Raw genomic sequence first — 18,921 nt, forward strand, 5'->3', positions numbered from 1 at the left:
AAAATGCTCGAGTCGCCCATTGACTTCAATGGGGTTTGTTACTCGAAACGAACTCTCGAGCATCACTGAAAGTTCGACTCGAGTAACGAGCACTCGAGCATTTTGGTGCTCGCTCATCTCTAGTCCTCACCGCTGAGACCCTCAATAATCCCAAGAACAGGGGTCCCATATCCCCCACTTCTCATTATTGTGGGCTTACTGTACTCGCCCCCAGTGACATCAGATTGAATAGAGTGGTGGATAAACATCTGCAGCCGCCGCTCCATTTATTTTACTTGCAGGGGCAGTGGTGAGACCCCATTGATAAGATTTTTTTCCCCTATCCTATGAATAGGAGATAAAAGTCTATTCTGATATAACCCCTTTAAGAGGTCACAGCCATAAAAGTTATATAAATAAAAATGTTAAATGATATTAGAAAACAAGATTTAGAAAACTTCTAAATTTTCCTCAGAAACAACACAACTTATGTCCATGGACTGTGTCTTGTATTGCAACTCATTCTCATTTAAGTGAATAGGGCTAAACTGTAATACCACTTGCTAAGAAAAAGAGTGACAATGTTTCTAGAAAGGGAACAGACTTTTTTTTCTATTCTCAAACAAGCATTTTCAAGTGTACCAGAGTTTTTGAAAAGTTTTCAAAAGCAGCCCAGGTCTTCATTGGCCGCTACTTTGCTGCTATTTGCATCAGTTTGAGCTCTATCAAATCTGTTTATCATGTAGATTTTCCTATCTTTCTGCTGCCCTGCTGTTTTCAATCCACTTACAGATGGGAGATGTGTAGAGATGAGCGAGCACCCAAATGCTCGGGTCCACATTATTCCAGTAGAGCTTTTCGTAAAATTCGAGAGCTCTACTCGAGTAACGAACCCCATTGACTACAATGGGAGACTCAAGCATTTTTGTAAGTGGGAGACCGGGTCCCGAGCTTTTTTTAAATTTTTTGGTTCGTTCTCTCTCTCTCTCTGCACGTCACAGCGGGAAGGAGCCAAAAGCAGGGTCGGGGTCGAACATGATTTGATGCGCGTTCGAGTAACGAGTACCATCGAGTACGCTAATACTCGAACGAGCATCAAGCTTGGCAGAGTATGTTCGCTCAACTCTAGAGATGTGTCCAAAACCAGGCATTCTGCCAGTATTTTACTGGCTTGTACTTCCTCTCCTACACCTCCCATGCTGCCCAGTATTCATATGTCCTGGTTATTAGAGAAGCCAAATACCTAACAACAGCCAGTGGATTGCAAAGGTGCTGGAAGGGAGACCCCTAAAGACAGCCACTTCGAACTTGAATTTAAGTGGTAAAACAAACAAAATAATGAAAGTATATTACAAGATTGATGGTACACACATAAGCCGTTAGATAAGCAGAAGTTGTGTGAAAAGTTAACTTTGTGTGTCAATTTAACAATTTTACAACTGTTACCAAAAATGGCATGTTTATTTGAGACTAGGGGCTCCTGTCAACGGACAGATTTGCATTGCGGAGTAGCGGGCGGGATTCCGCCTCCAGGCACCGTAGCAAATCCAGCCCCATAGCATGCAATAAAAAATGCGATTTCCTGGCCACAAGCGGAAATCGATTGCGATTTTCCGCTCGCAGAGAAGAAATTGCAGCAAGCTGCAATTTTGTGCGGGCTACGCACAGACAGCTTCCATTGAAGTCAATGGAAGCCATCCGTCCCGCAGCCCTTCTGCAATCATCATTGCAGAATCGCCGTGGGAGCTGCATCATTACCATAGCGACAGCGCAGTGTGCTCTGTACTGTGCATGCGTGCCTAAGCGCAGTTCGGCACATCCGCAGTACAGAGAAGAAGACGCCGGACATGTACTCGGGGGTCACCAGCTGGGCATCGGGTTGAACTCCACTGTAGGATCCGACCCGCCAGTGGACAGAAGGCCTAAAGGAAATTTTCCCCATCATTAAAATCTTTCTCAGTTTCCAGGAATTAACCATTTAGTATTCTCTAAGAAAATGTGAAAAAATTCAATGATACAATGTTTGCAATGATACAACTGAATTTCTAAAGTGACAAATCAATGTATACTCCTTTCTCAATGAGTGGCCTTATTGCAAAAATATCTTGTTGGATGAAGTTCACTAAAAAAAGACACCTTCACAGGAAGTATAGCGTGCCTTGAGTGCCAAAGTATAGCATACAGGACTCCCAAGCATAAACTGAAAACCTAGTTGAAATCAAACTTTCAGAAACAAACCCTTACATACTGGGGGGTCATCTTGCTGGAGATAGCAGGGGTTTTACCCTTGTGCCTCCTCTAGATGATGAAAAGGAATATGTGGTTTTGAAGTGCGATAAACTCTGTACAAACTAAAATAAATCTGATGTTCTAGCAGGAAACCAGGGTTTTGTCTCTGGTGCTAGCTTTATTTGTGTCCGGCAATCAGAGCAAATCAGAATATCGGCTTCCGTCCACACTGTATGATTTGTGGTGTTAGGAGAGAATAAAAGAGATAATCTTCAACATGCCAATCACATCAAATGGCACCTGGCCGGCTCTTTGGAGACTGTCCGTACACAGAATAAAACTACTATGGTGGTTATCGCGTCTATCTCCATTTACATTCTGCAGTCATGTGTAGCAGCTTAAACAGAATCTCTTGTAGCCACTAAGCAACATGCCATGTAGATTGCCAATATAAATTGCACATTGTATGCAAATTAAGTTACCTACTTAGCTAGGGGCCAATATGTAGTCACAGCGAAAGCACTTTAGTGCCGAAAGGAGTTATGACTCCGTGGTGCCTCTCAGCCAATCGGAGCAAAGCAAGGGGTATTTAAGTAATCTATTTAAGGGGGTTGCCTTGTGAGCATAATCCTTTGTTTGTAGTAAAACTGTTTAACGGCCATTTACATGGGATGATTATCAAGCAAAATTTAGGTGCAAAAAAAGGTGCGATAATTTAATGTCCAAATGCAAAACCATCGTTTACTATTTGTTTACTTTTCATTTGTTGCTAACTTGCAGTCAGCATTAAAATCATCGCTGGTTCTCGTTGCTTCTACACGCTCCCCACTCAGCGCTTCACATAGAAGGGAGAAGTGCGTGATACTTAGCTGTGATCTGCCTGTGTAAATGCTCTGCATGAGTACTAACAGCTAGCGCTGACGTCAGATTGTTTAGCCAACAGTTGTCCCTTTTAATGGAGTTTTGCTGTAATCTTGCTAAGGTTATTTTTACATGGCTCAATATTACCGTATCAACAAGATCAGCTCTCATTAAATGGCCTTTTCATGGGCCGATTTACAGTGTATGGGGCATGACTGATCATGCACACAGTTGTTGATTTTCCATACAGTTTCATGGCCATTGGCAGCATTTCTGGACCTCAATGTTTCTGGCAAATGCTTGTTCACTATCATTGACCATTTCCATACTAATTTCTTCATTTACAACATGGCAATTTCAAAGATTTTTTTTGCTTTTCATTTTTTCATGACTATATTTCATTATTTCAGTATTTTTCTATACCACTGCTGTGCATGCATTTTGGAAATTCTTTTAAAATCCGTTACTTTCAAAAATACTTAAAAGGGTGTACCCAATCTCAGACTTTCATGACCAATCCACAGGATAGGCCATAGCATTCTGATAAATGTGTCTCCTAATGCTGGCCCTTAACAGATTAGACGCCTAAAACATAACTTTTATTAAATCACAAATTATTAAAATACGGGGCTCATGACACTGGTACCCCTAGTTAGGTTCAGCAACCGAGGTCAAGGTATATGGACCCCTGAGGATACCAGACTATTAACAACAAACAGCAAAAGGAAAGAGGGATCTGAGAATAATAGTTCCCTCTAAGGTTATAAATGTATATACAGGGTGAAGGAGGCCCGGTCAAAGAACGGCGAGCCACGGGTTACTGTGGCCAGCCTACTTCAAGCACACCTCTTCCAAACGCAGCAATGAAAGGGTTTGTCCCTCTGCAGCAATTCACCACAAGTCTTTTGTGAGACATAGTGGATAACAGAGAGATTAAGAATTGAGAAGGTGCAGATAATTAAATTGCACACCCACCAATACTGTTTAATCTCCCTCATAAAGAGGAAAGCAACAGGACCAGTTGTAAATGTAGTTGTCCCTAAACCAAACCTCCATGAGGAGAGGTAACAATCTAACCAGAGAAACGTTAAGTCTAATAACTAAGTTCTTTCATTTACCATTGACTATAAGGGTAATAGCCCTCTGCTATTCAGTCTCAAATACGCTAAGGTTCTATTAGGGTTCGACGCGTTTCCATCGATAATAGAATTCTTCAGGAACCAAGTTATTCCATTAATAGAGATTAGCTCCAATTATAAGATATAGAGATGCCTATTCACTAGGTCCTGTTAAGTATCACCCTTTTGGCAGGATAAACTAAACCCTATATAGCTAAGAATCTAATGCTAGTTGCAAAAAGGGGAGACCTTCTAAGGAGATAAATCTCTGATAAAGACCTCAGGAACTAATCTGGGTACAATCCACCTAACTAAAAAGCCACAAAATAAAAAAGAATAGCAAGACCAACAGCCCTGATGGTGGACTGAGGGTGATGTTAGTCCTAACGCTGGGACGCATAACTACCTCTAATTCTAGCTCCCACTAACCCTTCTCTAGCTAAATACGGTGGGTGAAGTTGTTGGGACCTACGGAGACAACTAAGCAGGGTTTGCCACACTGTTTCTGTACTTCACATAGAAATCAATGGGAGTTACAGATACCGCATAGCACAGCAAGGTACACTGTTTCTGAAACTTGGGAGCTATGGAAATAGCACAGCTTACTGTGCTGTACTGTCTCCACAACTCCCAATAAGTTCTATAAGAGTTATAGAAACAGTGTTATAGAAACAGTGTAGTAAGGCCTGCTCTGTTCCCGTGAATCCTGACCAACCCTGGCCATCACATTCACCTGGGTGGGGTTGAGAACTAGAAATAGGTACTGTTCCAGAGGTAGAACCTGCCTCTATCAGACTCTCATAGTATATCCTATAGATATACCATCAAAATCTCAGATGCGAACACCCCTTTAAGTTTACTTAAGTTGGGGGCCTCAATACCCATAACTCTTTAAAGCTGATTGAATTATATATTTGTTAGGCTTTATTATTATATGGTATATTCTTATTGTAGTATCATTTACCTGTCAGGTGTAAAATCCTTAAAAAGAAAGTGTTGTGGTGTAATCATGTTGAAATAAACAGCATAGACCAAAATCTATTTAAGTGGAAATCATTAATCTGACTTTTTGGAAATACACCTTAAGAAATGGATCATTATAACCGACCTCACTGTAGGGTTTTAATAAAGGAGGGCTAAACTATCACTTTATGTTCATGGTAAATAGATTAGACCGTGTTTAATTCAGCATGTACTCTGCTCATCCATATGGAGGAGACTCTGCATGAAATCACCTAGAATAATGATAGCAAGAAAGAGTTACCAGATGCATATGCCTCCAGAAAATCATAGCTATCTAAAATCTGCAGCTCAAAACTTTTGCTCCATTACCCATGGAAATAATATAACAATTTCTCCTTCCCCCTGATTGCTACAGAGGGCAATTGGGCATGTCTTACACCCTACAGATCTCATAATTCTTATTTGAATCTCAAAAAGGACCCCAAAGCAAAAATTGTATGCTTTTATATTGTATAATCTGCTCACACAAAGTTATTGGAGATACTGTACAACACATCCCTTGTTTTGTGGGATTTATCTCTAATGTGAAAAGCAGTTTATTCACAGCTCAGTAGACACTACAACCTCCAGGATCTTGGATTCTCCTACCTTGGCAGACAGACCCAATGGTTTGTTGGACAGGATCTCTGCTGCTGCTTCCCTGCAGCGGGTGGAAAGGTTGAGGATGGCAGCAGCTGCTGCTATGTGGGTGTCTTCACTACACTGACCATAGCTGTAAGAGCTGGCATGGCAGGGACTCTGTGTGTGGGCGCTAGGCAGTCGGTTGGAAGATTTCACTGGATTTGTAAATTGTTTTGCTGTGAAAAAGAGATGTGATTACATGCATGCAACATATGATTTTCTTCATGGCAGAATAATTGCAAATTTGAACTTAAATCTGAATTCTGTGCTGTATCTATACACGGAACATCAAAGTTAGTCTTTTTTCTGTGTTTTTTTTAATTTCATGTCCAAACAGCTACATAGAAAGAAATTATAGAACCATCAAATGTATGCACTAAGAACTTTGATAGTAGCATCAGTGCTGATGACATGCAGTCTAGACTTGCATATTTCTGTATTTTCCTCTGTTACTATATCTAATATATCTGTGTGCAACTTTATCTAAAAAAAAAAAAAAATAATAAATATATATATATATTGCAGTCGCCATTGTGGAACAGACTTTCTACTAGTTATTCCATAGTTGCCCTTGTGTTAATGACCATGCAACAAATAATAAAATAAATAGCAACTGGAACAGCAGGTTCAAGGAGGGGAGTATTCCTAGGTCAACAACCCCCTTTAAAGTTCTGTTATTCATATATATATATAGTAAAGAAATATTAATATCTCACAGTTTTCCCTTTGATCACCACACTTAGTAATAGTCTTGACACTTCCTGTTTCGTTAAATGGTTTCCTGGACCAATGAATTAGAAAGGAATCATTGGCTCCTATGGGAGAGTGTTCCAGGCATGTTCTATGACTTGTACATAGGCCACTGTGCAGGGAGAGGGAGAAGGTGAGCTGTGACCTTCACTTAATGTGAGTATTGTGAATAGTGGATCTTATGTTATCTCTATGTAGGTATCCACTTTCAGCATAATCCTGCCTGTTAAGATAATGAGATGACTACTGAAAAGTTTCCTTTACAGAACAGGAAATGTCAAACTATTAGACCAGAGTGAAAACGGCAAGGTTTTTTTTACATATGCATTTTTGAAAATACACATAGTGACCTAGAAAATGTAAAAAAGCCACTAATTTAAAAAAAAAATGTTTGACATAAAGACTTGATTTGAACAATAAGTCATTTTCTGATTGTACATTCCCTTTAATAAGACATAAACACTTGACTGTATGCAGTTTAATGTGCCACACATACGCATGAAAGGCCATTTGTTATGTGTACCTTCTCCGTTACTTGTCTCTTGGCTGTGAACAACTGTTGCAATAGTATGTTTCCCGAAGACTTGGGCATCAAAGCTGGCATAGTCAAATGGAACTTTCCCAAATCTATCATGCTCTTTAATGATTGTTGCTCGTGTTGTTGTAACTGGTGCACTTCTGTAACTGAATTGGGTAACTTCAAGATGCTTGACACATGTTGCTCTGCAAAGTGTATGAAGACAAGAAATCAATAATAGTGAAAACTAATTTGATTTTCTGCCATATGTACTAAAGATTCTAACCTACACCTCCCAGCTTCAAAATATACTGTACCTGTGAATAGAATCAAGGCTTGACCCACTACTACACGAATATTGTTTGTCTTGTGTTTTCGAAAGCTTCTCTGCTGCAGCAATTGGACAACCTGAAAGACTTTAGTCAAAGAAACAACATCATAAAGTTAACAACGCATTAGACAGCTCGTTAAGCTGACAGCTATATCAACTGACACCCCCATAGACATGCATGCTCGGCTCAGTCAGCTATGCATGTGTCCTGTATGGGGAGAAAACCACTGTCATCTATAATCTCCCTATAACAAAAGCATTGAGCTTGTTGGAATTCAACTATCTTAACCTTATCGCCAGCGACATCTGCCATCAAAGAGGATATAGGAGCCCACTATACATTTTACATCAGTGTTTCCCAAACTCCAGTCCTCAGGGCCCCCAGCAGGTCATGTTATCAGGATTTACACAGTATTGCACAGGTGATATAATTATTGTCAGTGTCTCAGACATTGCACCAGTGTCCTCTCCATAGAATATGCTCAAAGCATGGCCCCATCAGGGTTCGTGAGGACTAGAGTTTGGAAAATACTGTATTATATGATTGGCCCCTCCCATCAAAATCAGTTGTTCGGCTGATCTATATCTAATATATATGGCCACCCTTAAAAGAACTGTTTTATAGTGCTTTTAAAATCGTATTCCAGTCTGTGTGTTTTATAGCAAATTTACAGGATATGCCATGAAATTCTCATAAGTACAGCGCTACCTCTAGGATCTGCAACTATCTTGAGATTTGACCTCCACAGCCCGACTGCATGCAGCGGCCAAGCATGGTCTGGAGTACGTAAAGAGCTAAACTGGCTGTCTTAGGCCTCATGTCCATGGGCAGATCAGATTCCGCATGCAGATTTCCACAGCGGTAGACCTGCGGAAACCATTTCCAGGAGATTGCAGATGTAATGATTTTTACGCACGGATGTATGTGGATGCATTGCGGATTATCTGCACAGAAAGAAATCCGCAGCTCCACCTCTCAGCCTTTTCCCCACCTCCCTAATTGATTTTAACCTTCAAATCTGCAGTGCATCCGCAATTGTATTTGCGGATGCACTGCGGATTGTCCGCACCCATTGACTTCTATTGAGCCCATCAGCACGGAATCCGCTCTGAAATGGAGCATGCTGCAATTTGTTTTCCGCACCAAACAGTCTGCAAATCAAATCTGCATGCTTAAATTTAGTTGCGGATGCCAATGCTTCCCTATGGGCACTTTGAATTGCAGATCTTCTGCGCCGGAGACCCTTGCGGATTCCGCAAATTAAATCCGACTGTGGACATTGCTCTTTACTGAAACAGTGTAGCACAGCCAGTTCAGCTGCTGCTGTTTCTTCAAATACCCTGTCCGTGGCATGCAGAGGGGTATTCTCACTTCTGCCATGCTGAGCCAAGATGGGAATACCCCTTTTAGACCAATTTCAGTCAGTGGTAATGCAGCCTTCCAAATCAGGACCTCCAGCAGTTTTACTGAACCAAATGTAGATCACCATAGGCTGGTGAGGTCGGGGTATTACAGTAGTATGTGGCCACATTTGATATAATCTGGGTCTAGGTGTTTATTTTTCCTGTAGCAATCCCTGAGCTCTATAAATCAAACATTTTTATATGGAAGGTCTACTATAGTCTTACAATTACAGTAATAACCATTTGGATTATTTTAGGTTAAAGTTTAAGGTAATATGCAGTACTAATGGCAGCTATGGAGTAATTAGGAGTAATGTATGTGTCTATGACAGCTGGAACAATATTATGTCAACTGACCTGAAATTTTGATTCTATGGGATAGATAGTTCTACATATGTGTACAAGATTTTCACATTTATTGTTTCTATCATCTATATGTTGGAGTGTGTCCAAGATTATAAATGACTCAATGGAGTCACAATTTAAAACCTGTTCTTTTTTGTATCATCTGGTTTAGAAATACATAACCCTTTCACAGTTTTAAATCACTATTTTAATTTAAATAAATCTGTGGCTTCAGTAAATTCAAAAATGCTTCCCAGCAAGCCGGCCATCTGCTCAATCCTGATTTGTTACAAAATGGTTCCTTTGTAGCCGGCAGCCTATTGCTTTATCCAAACAGTCATTTGTCCTGTCAATCATAGTTCAATCATTTAACAATTGTAAATCTACCAGTTGCTCGCGGTACCTTCTGTGTGTGTTGCGATTACTGTTAACATGTCCTCTTCCCGTACATCCTGGTGTTGGACACTTCAGCACATTTTCATGCATGGCCAAGACTAATTAATGAAAAATGAAGTTTGATTCAGGAACTTTTTTTGCATAAATTATAGCCCCAGTTAATTAAACAGCCAAGTAGTCAACACAGTAGGTCAATGCTTTAGTAAATGTCTAGCACTGCCCAGCATTGGTCTAGACTCGGGATACATTTTCTTCTTGAGGAGAGTGCCAAGATGAGGTGGGAGTCTTATGTAGGCCATGCAATGTTCCCCGGGAAAAGAAGTATGTAAATAAGGGATAGAAAAGTACCTCCACAGCACCACCTGTAGGAAGGTCAACAAAAAGGGTATGACCCGTAGGACAAAATCCAGTGCTGAGCATATGCAAGCAACTAAATACCCTAGGGGTTTAGCACTATTAGATTCCAATCTCTAACTTATAACCTTCATTATGTTTAAATTAAAACCACTCAACAAAAGCAAAATTAAAATGTGGGCCGACAGGAATAGCCTAGAAAACTGGACATAAACTGTCTCATCCTATGTTGACATATATGTGTATTCACTATCTAAGTAGCTAGAGTCTGTATAGGATCTCCTATAAAGCCGTGCTAAGTCACCCACTGCAGCTGGGGACCAATTGTAGAGGCTAAGCATGTGGAAACCATGATTAAAATGCAAAGAGTCCTCACAATGTGTTTCGCTACTAAGACAGCATTCCCAGCTACAGTGGGTGACTCCAGCTACTTAGATAGTCAATACACCAATATGGCAATATAGGATGACAGTTTATGTCCATTTTTTTAGGCTATTCATATGGGCCCTCATTTCAATTTATTTTTTTCTTATGTTGGATGGTTTTTACTTAAACACAATAAAGGTTCTATTTTAGGGGTTACAATCTAATAGTTCTAGAACCCTAGAGTATTTAGTTGTTTACTTATTGGAAGATGACAACGGATACAGCCGAATCAGAGTCTTTTCCGAAAGGAAGAGACAACCATCTGCAGACAGGCTGTTTCATGAGAACTAGGTCTCAAGTGTCCCTGAATGAATGGAGTACACTACCACCCCATTCATTAAAGACGGGATTGCTTGAGATAGCCGAGTACAAGAGCTCCATTTATTAAAGGACACTCAGGACCCTGTTCTTATGATCAATGATACCCACTGATAAGACACTTATCACGTATCCGTAGGATAGGTGATACGTTTGTTTCATGGAACAACCCCTTCAATTTAATCATTTAATCTTTTATGTGTTTTGATATTAGGATACTTTCCTTGTCTCCATGTGCCCTAGAAGCCATTATGCACTTAAATAGTGTTTTTTAAACGGGTTGGCTGGGTAGTTTTTTCTTTGTTAAAATCCTGTTCCCCATGCAGTAAAATAACTAACCAGCATATACTCACCTCTCCTCACTCCCCACTGTGACCACTCCAGGTACTCCGGGTCTCTCCTCTGATGTCTTGTTTACAGACTGCAGTCCCACCTGTTCAGAGGACATCACAGGCTGTGGCAGCCAATGATAGAGCTCAGCGATTGATTGCTGATCTCTTGTCATTGGCTGCAGCAGCTTGTGACGTTCCGTAAACAGGCGGGACTACAGTCTGTAAACAAACGATGGAGTAGAGGATGGAGCAGTAGTGCGTGACATGCAGTGAGCAGGAAGAGGTGAATATATGCTGGTTAGTTATTTTACTGCATGGGGATTTCCTTTAACAAAGAAAACTACTAGGAAACCCCTTTAACTCCAGTCCTTAAGTATTTCCAACAGGTCATATTTTCAGGATTTTTTAAATATTGCACAGCTGATGTAATCATTGTTAGTGCCTCCAAAATCGCTACAGGTATTCTTATTATAGGATATCCTCAAATCATGACCTTTTGGTAGTACGTGAGGACTGGAGTTGAGAAAAACTACACCAGAGCATAAGTTTGTTTAAATAGCATTTACATAGGCCAATGCTGTATGTATGGGGGACGAATCATCACTAATATAATTATTCACCCCATATGCTTCATCACTGTCAGCAGCACATCCCCTAATTACACTGGGAGATGTGCTGCCATCAAAAAGGATTTTTCCAGCAGCACAAAAGATCTAATCAGCTGACAAATGAGCATATTTGTTGGCTGATCGCTGCCCTGCTTACACTGGGCAATTACTGGGTTAACAAACATTATGGCAAGCGTTTATTACAATTATCGGCCCATGTAAAAGGACCTTAATACTGACTATACAAGGGAGCTCCAAAATCTGTTTATAATTATGAGCCATATTTTGTGTTCTGTATAAAATAGTGATAAAAGTGTGGAATATACGGGGATAAGAATATCTCTGTGACCTAGATACTACACATAAATACACAGTTTATTTGCTTCATCCATTATCAATGACCATGACTGCCAGATTGTGCTAAACAATAAGATGATGGCTTGAGCTTAGTAAAGCATTATAAATGGATACATTACTATGAGCATATTGTTCATCACTGTAATAAATAGAAATTATACTTCAGTTTGCAGTTATACATTGTATCTACTCTCTACTTATTGAATACTTTTTTATGTTTAGTGAGCATTGATTGATCCTATGCATTAATTGGCCTTATTAGTTATGACAAATTTGAATCAACAGTAAATAGGAATCCACATCATTTTGTTCTCTGTTCAATAGTCCATTAACAATGATATTCTGGAATGCTATAGTTTAATTTCAAACTCATTACCAACTTGACAGTTAATCACAAGTTATATCTGCTATAAACTTTGGTGTTACTGACTTTCTAAAGGCACTCGAACTTTATGAGGACACCCCGACAGACTGCGATGATGTGGATAGAGTCCTGTAACGTGACCTGTGCCATCACAGCCTGGTATGGGGCATTTGGTCTCACGTTTATCAAGACGTGGAGAATCTGTAAGAAAAAAATAATAATCTTAGGTTCCTTTTGTACGTTTCTGCATTTATCATGAATTAGGCTAAGTTCACACAGAGAAGATTTGCTCATGTTAAATCCAAAGTATATTTTACTAGAGGATCTCTGGTATAAATTCAAGGCTGACATTTGGATTTCTGCTGCACATGTGCCACGGATCCACACATGAATTTACCCCTTTGTCATTCACTGGGGCTAATGCTCGGCTTTTCCATGCAGAATCGGCATGCTCATTATTCTCGAAGAGGATGGCACAAGCAAATATCCAATCTAACAGATTATCCCCAGAAAGCCTGCCTTGTGTCCACATACCCTTAAGGTGTAATTTATCAAACATTATGTCTGTCATCTAAAATGTTTGCAGTCATTTTCCTGTGAGATATACCTTTCTGCTCCTCCTTAAAGGGGTTTTGTCATTTAAAGAAAAAAAATGTAATACTTACCTATTCCTCCCCAGGCCATCTTCTTACCACATCTTCTCCAGTTCCCCGGGTCACCTCACTTCCAGCCAGCCAGATCCTCTTCTTCTTGTTATGGAGCGTCCATTCTCGGGAATTCTTCCCGTAGATCAGTGTAGGTTATGTCACTAGTGACGTAGCATTCACTGTCCATGAAGGAATGCCGATCTATTGCCGAGACTGCACATGCTCGCTGTCTTGCCATGAGAGTTCATATACTATTGCAGAGTGACAGCGTGCATGCGCAGTTTCTGCAATAGCTCGGCTCTTGGTATTATCGGCTGTAGTTTCCCGTCAGTTAAAAAAATAACATGCAACAATTAACAATGCTAGGGACAGAATTGACATAGCAAATGTTGTTTATCAAAAGTTATACTGTAGGCGTACAGCACTACGGCAAAGGATTGGTATATTGTTTGATATTGTTTATGGTATATAACATATTGCCAGTATTCTCTGCTTAGGCCGCATTCCCATGGGACGGAAATCTCGCTGAATGTCCCTAGTGGGACCACACAGAACTGCGGCGTGGGTTTGAAGCAGCTTGTCCACCTCTTGTCCACTGCAGGCATCTCTCCCCAAAGAGAGGAGAGAGCCTGCAGCAGAAACGTCAATACAATTGACATGCCGCGGCTTTGAATTCCGCTCAGCATGTCAGTCTCAACGCGGCTTGGCCGCAACGGACTGTTCACAGCGCGAGGACGAGACTTTTGCAAACTCTTCCACTCTGCTGCTTTGCCTCAGGCTTAAGATTGCCGGCGGAATTTCCGTGCAGAGAATCTGCATGGAAATTCTGTGGCAATTCTGCCCCGTGTGAACCCAGCCTTATAAAGAAGAACATCTTTGAAGAGTAACTCACTTGCAAATGAAAAAAGTCATCTAGTATTAATATTATTTCTTACTTTTGCTAGTATATATTTGCTGCCCAACTCCATCTATTACTTTCATTTGTCTTCTGTCTCTTGCTAGGTGTTCCATCAAAAACATGTCAAGTTCTTTGTAGGTGCTGTGGAACATGTGACCTTGCTCTGCCTGTAAAGTTATTGCTTGTTCCAGCAGGCTCAAATTCCCTTTTGTTTTATCCAGATCTACTGACTCCTCTGTAATAATCGAGAGGCATTTTTCATCTTCTTCACTTTCAGGAACCTGGTGTTGACTTCCATCATCGTGTTCTGATATTCCCACCAATGAGTCACCATCCAATGTTTTTTCTTCACTAATATCCACTTCACTTTTCTGATTAATTGTATTACTGAACCTGTCAGATATGTGGTCTTTTGAATTTGTTTCATCTGAATAATTGGAAGAACTATCCCATCCATTTTCAGGTATTGCAGGACTACCATTATTGTCATTAGAAGAAAATGTTGACAAGTCTTTTTGTTTGGAGGACTGGATGCAATATGGTTCCCCATGATCTCTAATGGCTTTTGCAGATTGAATTACACTCCCAGTAGGGCTACCTGTCACTGCATGAAAAACAGTGTCTTTTTCTGACCTTCCCTTTCCCGATTGGTCACTGATATTGTCTTCATAGTTACACTTTTCCTCTGTTGTATGTGATGTCATGCCAGATGATTGAACAATTATTGTACCTATGAAAACAGAAAAAAAAACTGTATTACAATATAGACTGAAAAGCAAGCATCCATTGTACACCTTGGACTTCAAATTTGAACATGCCCTCAAACAGCAAGTAGTCTGGTGACTATTAACCTATTATATACAGTGATAAAAAATATAATTGGAATTTATGGATACATACAGTGTCGTTGGTGGACCTAAGATTAGTTATGAAGATTATGGATTAAGAGTATGACTTAATCCAGCAGCAACATTTCAAGTGCTGATCTGTACTTCTGACACAAGGCCAACAGAGACAGTGATGTGGAACAACTGGGCCACTAATGGATCTGGCTTAGACCTAAAGCAGGGAATGGAGTCTAAAGGATTGTAAGTTCTTTACCTATAATCCCTGAAGGGGGTATAGATTTTTCCACTGTTCTACCCTGACAGTAGTTTCCATAAGCAATTTCTGAGGTGTGCCTGGACAGAAAACACCAATTTGTAGTCACAAGGCAGCAGACAGTAATTGTAGTTGGTGAGGCAGTGGTCAGGGCTGCAGAGTTCATTCATATTGGTATACAGGCAGAAATTTGGGACTGGTAGCGAACATGAATATATCAGAAACAAGCTAGATAAAACAGTAGTAGCATACCTTCACAGAGCTCAAGAACCAAATACACCAAATTGCTTAGGCAGGGAGAGATAAGGGATGGTTCTTTAAGATGCAAATAAGGGAGATGGATCAATACATCTACAATGTCATCTATTGGAAGGCAGCATTCCTGCAAGTCAATGTTAGACTCTTTATACAAGTCTTGTAAGAATGACTGGGAATTGAAAGCCAAGCCAGAATCCATACACAGACAGCTGTTTTGGGGTGTTTGCTCCTTATCAGTGTGCAGTAGGTTTCTGGCTTGGCTAGCAAGAGGCCTGTGCTGTGGGTCAGGAACGCTATATTTTCTACTTAGGGAGAGCACCTAGAAGGTAAGTGAGTGAAGAGACTTATACAGCCATTCATGCTCCTCTGGGTAATATGCAAATAAGGGAGATGGAACAATACCTCTGCAGTGCCACCTACTGGAAGGCAGCATTCCTGCAAGTCAATGTTAGACTCTTTACACAAGCCTTGTAATAATGACTGGGAATTGAAAGTCAAGCCAGAATCCATACACAGACAGCTGTTTCAGGGTGTTTGCCCCTCATCAGTGTGCAGTAGGTTTCTGGCTTGTCTAGCAAGAGGCCTGTGACATGGTACAAGAATGCTATCTTTTCTTCCTAGGTTCTTTAAGAAGACAGGTGAAGACAAGCCCTGGCCTTTTTTTTTAGAAAAAAGGAGATGCACGCATATGTGACCAATAGAGGAGAGCTTAATCTGCCAAGAACAGCGGCCTTTCGGGAAAGAATGTTATGAACGAAGACTAGTAAGAAAAGTGGCGTTACACTTATAATATAGCCTGTACTGACCTGAGGACCAGTTGAAATAGACAATACAGTATATTTACAATTTTACTTATTCAATGTGGCGTTCATACATTAAAGGCCTCATGAAATATTTTGTATAATTTGTTTTTGTTTTTTACTAATTAAACCTGTAAAAGAATAACATTTTGAAATTTGGAAAACTGTAACAGAAAAGAAAAGTTCGTAACTTTAAAATGAAGAATTTCTGCACTGATTTACTGCCGTCTTTGTACAAAAAGGTGACATTTCTTTGACTTTTGTTTCTTTCTTTTGAAGGACATGTTCAGACAACTCTCAGGTAAGTCTGATCTACTGATCAGTGGCTTGTGGTTTTTGCAGTCATTCTTTTGCTGTTATAAATTAAGGGCTCATGGACAGAATAGTCAAAATCCACTTTTAATAAAACTTATCATTTGAATTTGAAAGTGTCACAACTCATGAAGCCTAAAGCACACTATGAAATGGAATTTTGACTGTTGTAATACCTGCATGAAATGTTTCCAAAGCTGAAAACATGGCTCAAAGTTATATAATAAAAGAGACCGTTTTTATCTTTCCCTTCACTATCATATGGAACATTGCCTGATTGTGGCAAATTGTCATAGTAATCATGGTATTTCATTGGAAGAAACAGTTTTTGAGCCTGGAAATCATTGTATTATTTGTTTTCTTTGCATTGCTCTGGAACTGATTATGATCATTTTTCATTTAACTGCCTTCATCAACACATTCTACAGCATTAAAGTGGTTGTATCAGAATCACAAGTTATACCCCAACTTACTGATCAATGGGGGTATCTCCAATGAGACCACCACCAACCTCGAGAAGGGGGTCCCATGTCCGCCATCCTCCTCACTTTGGGGTTACTGCACCCCCACCCCACTCCACCCCTCCCCCATCCATCGAGAGAAAGAGACTGAATGAAGAGCTGATTGTGCTAGCATGCTGGCACTCCGTTCACTGTTAATGGGACTACCAAGATGCCCAAACACAGGATCCCCGTTCTTGAGCTCAGCGGAGGTTTTAGCAGTGAGACCCATCACCGTTCTGCAAGTTACCACCAATCCTGTGGATAGGGAATAATTTATAATCTTTGTACCGACCCTTTAATGTACAAAATAGCAAGTTCTTTTTAAAAATGCAAAGAAGTAGAACCTTTCTATGCAAATGTGCCTCAAGTTTATTGTGTCAAGTATGGAATCAGAAATTAAATAGATATTCTAAGCAAATGAGGTCTCCCTTAGCATCAAATCATTACTAGGACATAACCGCTAAAATGCGTGGCTGGATCAGTTGCATCCAAAGCATGTTCAGACAAACTCAAGATATGTATCATCAGGTGACCAACGCTTAAGACTTTGAGAACCATAACTTCATGTTAGGTGCAAAATAAAGAATAGGAGACTCCCACCAGCAAATGAAATGTCAAAAGAAGACCCGTTAGAGAAAAAAAAAACTAAGTGATTTTAATGGGGTATCATATACCGGTATTTATGGATGAATCTGTTCTAGATTTATGGCAGTAACAGAAAATTTATGGCGTTAATTAAATGGGTGGTTTTAGCTATATTTTTCTGTAAAAGTATGTTATAACAAATCAACATGTACTCCCCACTCCCGCTGTGTTCGTGCCACAGTTCTGGTTCTCCCCTCTGATGCCACCTTTACATTCTGCCCCAGACTATTTACGGGACATCACAGGTATTGCAGCCAATAACAGAGCTCAGTGCTCGATTGCTGAGCTCTGTTATTTGTTGCAGTGCCAGTGACATCCCATAAACTGGGCGGTATTGCAGCCTTTAAATAAACAGAGCAGTGGAGGACCCAGATGTCATGGCTTGTTGGTCGTGACAGCGTTGTGGCATGGTGGCCTCCACACAGGCCAAGACCTGTCACCCTGTTATGCAGGACAAGTGTTAATGCACCATGTGCAGAGACTGCTGGTTGCTGTCTCACTTTGCTGCATGGATGCATGCTGATGATTAGTCATTCCTGGGAGAAGGTTGGAGGTGTGGTTCTCTAATTGCTCTGCTAGGCTTTAGCTGTGGAGAGCTTTATAGTCTTACCCCTTCCTTTTCCTCACCGCTGCTTATTCAGTTCATAGAGGAATTGTTGGAGTGTTGTGTTCCTCTGTGCTCGGCGTCTTTCAACTATTTTCAGATAGGTGCTGCGGTTTCCTTTTCAGTTGTATTTCTGTTTTCATTTGTATAGCGGAATTGTGCTGTGGAATAAGTTGGAGCTATAGAAATACAGATTATTATTACTATTGCTTGCTGTGTCGGTTATTCTCTCCAGGGGCTCCTATAGGGACAATCATGGCCCAGGAAGCAGACCGTGGGGCCGCCTCTATCGAGGCGATGACTCTGCTTCTAGGCAGGGACCCTTCACTCCACTGCTAGGTTAGGGCCAGGCTTCCTTCTCCCTGGAGTGGTCCTACTCTTTAGCATAGTGTCGTGTGCTTCTATTTCCAGCATTGTATGGTACTTGACGCCGTGCTGAGCGTAGTACTCTCGTGTCACACAGGCTTTAAATTCCGGTTTACATACTCCTGCTGCGGTGTGCACTGTTCTACAGTGCATAGTATTATCAACTGCAGTAGTTGTGAACGTCACCCTGCATCCATGCAGAACGTGGTGCTCATGTGCCGCACGGACTTGATACAAGGGAGCAGGGAGGGGAGAGTACATGCCAGTTTGTTATTTTACTGCATAGGGAACATAATTTTATTGAAAAAAATATAACTCGGACCACCCTTTTAAGCAGTAAGAAAGCCAAACAATTCAGTAACATCCTTAAATCATGCTCAGGTGCACACTATCATTAAAGTGATAATATACCAAATCCTAATGGTTCTTTTACATATAACCAGCTCACAAGTCT

At 40.5% G+C, this 18,921-nt stretch overlaps 1 protein-coding gene across 1 annotated transcript in view; it reads right to left on the minus strand.

Annotated features, from left to right (window-relative positions):
• The window catches only part of ST18 (ST18 C2H2C-type zinc finger transcription factor), a 93,178-nt gene that overhangs the window by 65,360 nt on the left and 8,897 nt on the right, over window positions 1-18,921 (minus strand). The window contains exons 2-7 of the mRNA XM_066578981.1: window positions 13,916-14,608; window positions 12,400-12,534; window positions 9,582-9,672; window positions 7,416-7,514; window positions 7,105-7,304; window positions 5,799-6,007 (exon numbers count right to left, since the gene is read on the minus strand). Coding sequence (XP_066435078.1) covers window positions 5,799-6,007; window positions 7,105-7,304; window positions 7,416-7,514; window positions 9,582-9,672; window positions 12,400-12,534; window positions 13,916-14,608 — 1,427 coding nt within the window. The remainder of the gene's footprint in view (window positions 1-5,798; window positions 6,008-7,104; window positions 7,305-7,415; window positions 7,515-9,581; window positions 9,673-12,399; window positions 12,535-13,915; window positions 14,609-18,921) is intronic.

This window comes from Eleutherodactylus coqui, chromosome 9, assembly GCF_035609145.1.
Source record: "Eleutherodactylus coqui strain aEleCoq1 chromosome 9, aEleCoq1.hap1, whole genome shotgun sequence".
NCBI classification, from domain to species: Eukaryota; Metazoa; Chordata; class Amphibia; order Anura; family Eleutherodactylidae; genus Eleutherodactylus; species Eleutherodactylus coqui.